Here is an 8,339-nt window from a genome sequence, read left to right as displayed (position 1 = left end):
TAAGGTGAGCATGAACACCTTATGTTGTGCTCAACAACTATCAACACCTACACGATTTTTATATCCAAAACCAGCGGGTGTTATCCACAACCTTCCGTGCCTATTTGGACAATCAAAGCCCCTACAGTGCATAGTTATCCCTCTCAAAAGGAGGATAGAAAAACTATGTGATTATAAATAAAGAAAACTAGCTACTACTTGTATTAGAGTTAGGACAAATGATTTTACTAAAAGAATAAAATTTTATTTGGAAAAAAATAGTTATTTTAATAATTGAATAAAAATATTATTTTGAGAAAATAAAGAATTTGGCTAAAGGATGACAGTTTTAGTTAAAAAGAATTAGAGTTAGTAGAAAATTTTTTAAATGAATAAAAATATTATTTTGAAAAAATAAAATTATTTGTTATAGGCATGAAAATTTATTAGGAAAAGATAAGAGTTAGGAATAAAATGAATATTTTAAGAAAATAGAGAATTTCGTAAGAAGAATTGAATTTTAATTGGAAAAATAGATTTATATTACTAATGAAAAGATTATTTTGCCCAATAAAGAATTTGGCTATAGGAATGAAATTTTTATTTGGAAAGAGTAGAGTTAGGAAAAATGATTTTATTAAAGGAAAAAATATTTTGAGAAAATGATTTGGCTAATGGAATGAAAATTTTATTTCAAAAAATTAGAGTTTAGAGAAAATGATTTAACTAACGAAATAAAAAAAAAAATATTTTGAGAAAATAGATAATTTGGCTAAAAGAGTGAAAATTTTATTTGAATAAAAAAATGTTAGGAATAAAATGATTATTTTGAATAAAAATAGATAATTTGGCTGAAGGAATTTTATTTGGTAAAGATAGTTAGGAGAAAATGATTTAACTAAAGGAATAATAAATTATTAGGAAATAACAGAATTAAGAGAAAATAATTTTACTAAAGGAATAAAAATTTTTATTTTGAGAAAATAGAGAATTTGGCTAAGGAATTAAAAATTTATTTTGAAAAAATAGAGTTAAAAGAAATGATTTCACTAAAGTTATAAAAAATTATTTATAAAGAATAGAGTTAAGAGAAAATGATTTAAGTAAAGTTATTAAAAAAAACATTATGTTGTGAAGAAAGATAGTTTAGCTAAAGGAATAAGAAATTTATTTAAAAAAATTAGAGTTAGGAAAAAATAATTTACTAAAGCAAAAAATAATTTTCTAAAGGAATATATATATAAGCACCAGATTCAATCAAGCATTATGAAAACAAGAGCTAATAAAGAAAGCAATAAGAGCTGATTAAGGCATGTAGACAGACAAAGTTGCAGTTTTAACTATAAGAAATTAATCAGACTTATCTCAATTAGACCGACCAACATCCTCGCTCGCAGTGTTCATCCACCCCGTCCCCACTGCCATGATGACCTTACTGAAACTTTAACCCCTGAAACCACATTTGAAACACATCACTTTTATGCATATATATCAATGTTGACACAGTGTATGAAATGAAGGCAATTGTTAACTAAGTAAGCTCATGGTATGTGTATGTATATGTATAGCTAATTAAATGCCTTAGAATAACTCTCACAACAGAACAGAACACAACAAGTCAGATCATGGTATGTGTATACAAATAGCTAATTAAAGGCCTTAAACTAAGTCTCACAACAGATGAACTCAGATCATGGCATAGGTATAGTATGTGTATATAAGTAAAGGCATTTAACAAACTTATTTGTGGTTATGAATGATGTTGTCTAAGCAAAGTTTATGTTGTCCACATAAATAATAATCATATATATCTAATAATAATAAGTAAAGGAAGCATAAGCTATCTTGCTTCTGTAATCCCACTCTCTAAGAAGGTTAAGTAACATTAAAAAAGCTAATGCCAAGAACAGAGACACCGTTATGTACAAGTTACTTTTCTGGTGCAACCACCACAGAATTTAATGTCCGATAAATTCTAGTTTGATCAGACGAAAAGCTAATATTCAAGTAAATAATTAAAAAAACCTCACAAAAGTAATGTAACCCCACTCTCTAAGAAGGTTAAGTAGCATTAAAAAACAATTACACAGTAAATAAAGGTTTTGTTCTATTAACCCAAAATTTAATCTTATCCCACCCACAACTCTTCCCTCTTATTTTCTATATTTTCAAAAGCTCACAGCAATCAAACAGAGAAGAAACAAAGGTGTCACCTTTCTTTGAAAAAAAAGGTCTGCAATGGCCTCAACATCTGATCATCATTCCCATTCACTTCCCTAATTAGTTTATACTATATATACTATATATATACACTAATTAGTTTACCGATTTTCTGTAAAATAACTCCCAATAATCTAATCCAATCGTAAAAATAATAATAATAAAAATAAAGGTTTTGTTCTATTAACCCAAATAATGGTCTTTCCCTCTTATTTTCAATATTTTCAAAAGCTAACAGCAATCAAACAGAGAAGAAACAAAATAATAAGTGATATGAAAGAAAGAAAGAACACAATTCATAAACATTACATTCACTGTAATATAACAGAACATAAGACAGTAAGCATCAAAGGTTTAACCTTTATACAGAAACTTGAAAAAAGGTGTCACCTTTCTTTGACAAAAAGGTCTGCAATGGCCTCAACAGTCTGATCATCATTCCCATTCACTTCCCTGCCAAAATCAGAGGCAAACACCCATAGACAACACTCTCTTGTTGAATCGAGAGACTCGAGAGAGAGAACAGAAAGAGCACTTGATTCTTCAATGATTAAGGTCAGCTAGGGTTTGGGTTATGGTTGAATTGATGGAATCGTTAATTGGCGGAGGAATAATAAGATGGTGAAGAGAAAGGAAGGAGAATTGGGTTTTGGGGGGAAATCGAAATCCAACATTGCCGACCACCGTTTTTTTGACCGTTGTCAATTTAAGTTTAAAAAAAACAAAACGGTCAAAAAAGGAGTAAGTGAGCTGTCACCCACCTTTTAAATAAAAAACAACGGTCAAATACAATCACATCCTCCTTAAATGAAACTACTAAGCTAAAACAAAAATAATAATAATTTTTAATGAGAAAATATATATTTTTTTTTGACAAAAGAAAGAATTTTTATTAAATCAATAAATTGTTTATTATTACAAAAATGAACTTCGAGAAAGCATTACTCACTCAATAATTTTTATCCAACTTAGAGCTTCTTGAATCCCAATCGCTTCAACAATTTCTAGTTGAATGCTTCCTCTAGTGCAAACTGATCTAGCTTCTTATAAGCTACATGTGTAATTTTGGACCACAAAAGAATAACTAAAACATTGAGATTGTTTAAAGATTGTGGCATCAGTATTCACCTTAATTGTTTCTGCATTTGGAGTTCGCCAATGCTCATCACCATCCTTCGAATTCAAAAATCCTAAGGATGTGTCTTGTGTCTTATCACGAGCACTTTTTCTACACATGAGTTCAGATGCCATTTTTGGAGGGGAGTAATTGCAGAAAAAGAAAATTCCGAAAAGGAAGAGCCAAAAAGAGGAAATTACCTGAAAAAGAAGAAAGAGGACACAAGCTTCATTTGTTTGAATTTCTGTTCTCTTTCTTCTATTTTCTTCCTTCCTTTAAATACTTGAGGTTTTATTTTTTCAATTGTAAAAAAGAAGGCAGTAGCCATGGATGAACAATTCTTAGTTTGGATTTTATTTTCTAATTTGAACATAAACTTCTTGAGGCTTGAATGGCTATGAGTCCTTATGTTTGGTATGATTAATTTTAAGCATATTTTAACACATTTGCCCTTGTTCATTCAAGTAAGCGAAGACCCGGTCCAACGCATAAGACTACTACATGGATCCTATTTCAATGGTACAAGACCTTTTCTCAAACCTTGTGCGAATCAATCTATCTGCTTTAGATCATAAAAAAGCGTATATAACTAGTTAATAAAATGAACCAGCACTAGTCATCCCATTCTTTTTGGTTTAAACCCCTACCCTATTGTTGCAGAAGTACTTCTAGATCTCATGGAATAAGGGAGAATTTAGAACAACACTTTCCATGTCTTGCTTTCATAGAAAAAAAGAATTTAGTAGATAAAATCCTCAAACCATTACCGCAGGCCAAAATTTAATTTGGAAAAGCAAGCCAGAGAAAAGAATTGTTGTTTATTGATTGTTATTTCTTGACCATGAATAATAATTTACTAAGCTAGATCTGATTCTAGAAAGTCTAGATCTAGTAGTTACAACTTTGGATGAAGTAAGTGAATTCTTAGATTTAAGTTTTTCTTGTAAATGGAATAAGAATATTTCATTTACCTTACATAACTTGAGAATTGATGTTTAAATATTGTTCTGCCATCTGGTTTGATATAGAAATATATTGATATAAGAGGTGAAACTTAATTTGTGAATTTTGAAAAATTCTCATAAACACAAGAAAATTCTGTTATCTCTGTGTAGAAATATTGAAGTAATGTTGTAGCAAACCTATAGCAACTGGGAAATTTCTGACTAAGGGGATTAATTATTTAAGCCACTTTTTAATATATCACATTTATTGCAAACAGTTTTCTAGTAGCAGTAGCATTACTTTAAGCGAGTTTAATTACATTCCTTTTAAATTTGAATCATTGTTCAACTATTTTCATTTTTTTTTTCCGTTTTATTTTAAGTTGTAATTAGTTGGTTTTACATTATATTTTTGTTTGCAATCTATGTGAAGGCAATCTTATTTACCACTTTATTACTTGTGTGACTGCGAATACTTCCGTATATTAATTTTCACAGCAATCACATATCCCATGCTACAAAAACTCATTCAACTTAATATTTTTCAAAGGGGGGCTTTTCTCATTATTCAATTCCTTTTGCTTTCTTTTTGAAAACAAGGCACTATGGATGAGAATGACTTATTTTGAAAACAAGGCACTTTCATCATCATCTGTTATGGTTAATTATCATATTTTTATTATTTGCTTCTTAAAAGTATTTAGGAATTAGTTAAAAAGATCTCAAATTTAGAGAAACTTATAAATAACAGCAAGTAGTTTATCATGCTAACAATTTTTCGTACTGTACTATAATATAGCTAAATTTATTCATATTTATACATTAGAAAAAACCTTTGTGTGATAATATAAGTGTTTTTTTCTAGAAATTAAAAAATATTAGTACAATTATATACATTGAGAGTAGCAGAAAATTTCATTTATGGCATTGGTATGTCGCCTAAATGGACCAAGAAAATTTCATGCTATACATTTAATTTTTATTTATTTTGTGATAGTTTCTTTAGTTAGTGCAACATATTAGTAACTTCTCTTCTGATTAGGAGTTGGTTCTTGTCCAATATGGGATGGAGTTTTTTATCCTTAGAATTGGAATATATGGGATATCACTGTATTAATATACACTGATCTAGTTGTGAATATCACTACATTGTTATAATGATTTGTGGTCTCTAACTGTTTGATAGAATGTCTAATCCATTGGGATGATACATCAAGACAAGAGGAAGAGGAATTGATCAACAAGAAACAGCCTCATCATACTCATACTCATTCTCATACATACTACTTTGTTATTAATAAAGGTACATATATATATTTAATGTAATATATAAGATGATTGACTGATCCAATTTAATAGGAATGATTTGATCTTCTGTAATTGTAATTAATATGTTTCCTTAAGGGGTTATGTGATTAGAATATAAAATTTCTAAAGCTTTATTTTAATTTCTAATAAAATGACACCTGAATTGGAAAATAAAGAAAGAAGGCATTCTTATAAAGTCTGAATTCAGATATGTATAGAAGAAAAATAACAAAAACATCTCTATTGTAAATAACAGATTAGAAGAACAATAAGTTAATCAAACAAACCTGAGATGTGGTAAATGCAAGCTCATCATTCAAATTTGACATTGGGTATGTGACTAATCTTGGTCCAGTACTCCTCATTCCCACTCTCCTCCTTGTTGTACTTTTTCTTCAACAGAGGACATTTAGCTATCCATAAAGAGGTGAGGGAGGTTGGAAACCAATCTTCTGACAATGTTTGTAACTTAGGGCAGTTGTAGATCTCAAGTGTTTGCAAGGAGATGAGTTGTCTAAGCCCATTTTTATCCAGGCCTTTAAGTTTTGAAAATCCATCGATATAAAGATAGGTAATAGTAGTAGGCAGTAGGCCTTCCTCTGGATATGATTCCACATCTTCATTATTACCAGATATAACAAGAGAGGTAAGATGGGGTAGTGTTTGGCAATTCCATCTCATCCTAAAAAATACATCTGATATATCAAGTGTACACAAACTAATAGGCAGATTACCTTCACCTTCACCTTTTGGGAAAGGCTCTATCAATGGACAATCTTTAATTGTCAAGGACACTAAAGATGAGAGGGAAGTCATCTTCTTTGGCAACCACTTCAATTTAGGACAATCACGAATGATAAACTCACTCAGCTTGGGAGCAAGAAGTCCACCATTTGGGAAAGATACAAAACTACTACAATGCTCGATAAATAAAGATGATAGTTGCTCAAGAGATTTCACATTGGACATTGAGAGGGCTTCAAAGTAGTGGCTGGATTGAATACGAAGAGTTTTGAGATTGGGAAATAAATCCATATGGAGGGATCTAAAGGATGATCCACAATTCCACAAACGAAGCACCTGAAGAGGAGGGTAATGGTAGACTGGAGTGAGAGTTGTAGGCAAGCATCCACTTGTAGAAATGGAAGAAGGATTGCTTGGCTTTATTGCATGTACAATGACTTTAAGTTCTCCAAGTGCCAAAATCTCATTTCTGTGATACATGGTAATCTTGGTAGACCTAACAATGCACACTCCTTATCTCCTTCAATTTTAATATATGTTAATGAAGGAAGAAGGCGAGGCAAATCTCCGATGAGCTTATAACAGTTAATAATCTCAAGGGTTATGAGCTTCCCACATGTTGCTGCCTCTTCAGTTTGCATTGAATGCCATTTCTCCCATGATGACATGCCATAGAAACATAATGTTTCCAATGATGCAAATGGCTTTCTCAAAGAACTATTCCCGTAAAACTCAGCACCAACAGTCACTACCAAAGTTGCTCTTGAGATGTAAAGATGTTTTAGCAAAGGAAGTTGCCTAAAGGGTGGCAAATAAGAGCAATGCTTACACCCATAAAGACTTACTTCAGCAAGGTTGCTAAACGAATCATTACCAACCCAATTTGGAAATTTTGAGCCTCGGTAATTACGAATTATGAGCTGCTTCAACACTGTGTTAGGTGAAAGCATTTCAAGCACAAATTCTCCATGTTTTGGATCAACAATAACATCATTAACAATCCATTCCATACTCAGTTTCTCAAGTTGATTCTTTTCCGGTACATTCACTTGATTCGTTGCTTTCGTAACATTGACCACATTTTCTAACTTCTTAATGGAAAGCTTTCCATGTACACTTTGAAGTTTGGCCAACTCTTCCAATTTAGCACCACTATCCTTTCCCACAACAAAAGTTGTCAACGTTTGAAGATTCCTCAAATTACTTATTTGACTTGGCATCTCAACTAGGCTATCTCCACTGATAATAAGATGTCTCAAATTCATGAGATGATGCATATTTTTGGACAGAGCTTCAAGTTCGTAACAATTTTCTAATTATAGCGTTTGTAAATTGTATAACACAGTTATAGATTCAAGCAAAATCACTATCTTACTGCCAAAAAGATCTAAATAGCGAAGATGTTTTAGTTTACCAATTGAATCAGATAACTCAGTCATATGAAGACCACAAAAAGATAGAGCTCTCAAAGATATCAACATGGATAGCAGATTCTGCACTACTTCCTTAGAAATACTTATTTCAGATGATCTCAAACCTAATGTTAAAAAGGTTCACAAACGTGTAATCTCAAAATCTAGACTAGATACTTTGTTATCACGATAAAGCTCCGTGACACAACCAAGGTGACGTGTCTTCTTCTCAAACCTAACAATATCTCAATTGTGCTCTAATAAAGAACTATATTTTCCAGAAACAATTCTAGCCAAATCAACAATAAGATCATGCATAATAAAACATGTGGCACCTGTCCAGGTCGTGGAATTTACAAAAATGACATAGATGCTAAGTCATCAAAATGCTCATCGCCAACTTCTTCCATTCTTCTATTCCCCTCGAGGTGCATCACAAGATTCTCAGCCATCCATAATAAGACCAATTCCTCTCTTTGAAATTCATTAGCCTTTTGGGAATATTGAACAAAAAGCAAAACACCTTTTCAAGTGTGGAGGAAGATAGTAGTAGCTCACTTCTAAAGCAGCTGGAACAGTCTTGCTCCTTTCGTGCGTCAGCTCCCATAGATTATT

The 8,339-nt window shown here is 31.5% G+C and overlaps 1 protein-coding gene across 1 annotated transcript; it reads right to left on the bottom strand.

Moving 5' to 3' along the window:
• Positions 1-5,880: 5,880 nt before the first annotated feature.
• LOC133031565 (putative disease resistance protein At3g14460) lies at positions 5,881-8,331 on the bottom strand. The gene is made up of 4 exons (XM_061105099.1): positions 8,283-8,331; positions 7,727-7,849; positions 6,823-7,624; positions 5,881-6,781 (listed from the first exon to the last, which is right to left on the bottom strand). Exons 1-4 carry the CDS (start codon positions 8,329-8,331, stop codon positions 5,881-5,883), a joined length of 1,875 nt encoding a protein of 624 aa, XP_060961082.1.
• Positions 8,332-8,339: the final 8 nt, after the last annotated feature.

This window comes from Cannabis sativa, chromosome 9, assembly GCF_029168945.1.
Source record: "Cannabis sativa cultivar Pink pepper isolate KNU-18-1 chromosome 9, ASM2916894v1, whole genome shotgun sequence".
NCBI lineage: Eukaryota > Viridiplantae > Streptophyta > Magnoliopsida > Rosales > Cannabaceae > Cannabis > Cannabis sativa.
The sequence above is the reverse complement of the archived record's forward strand: the minus strand, read 5'-3'. Positions and strand labels throughout refer to the sequence as shown.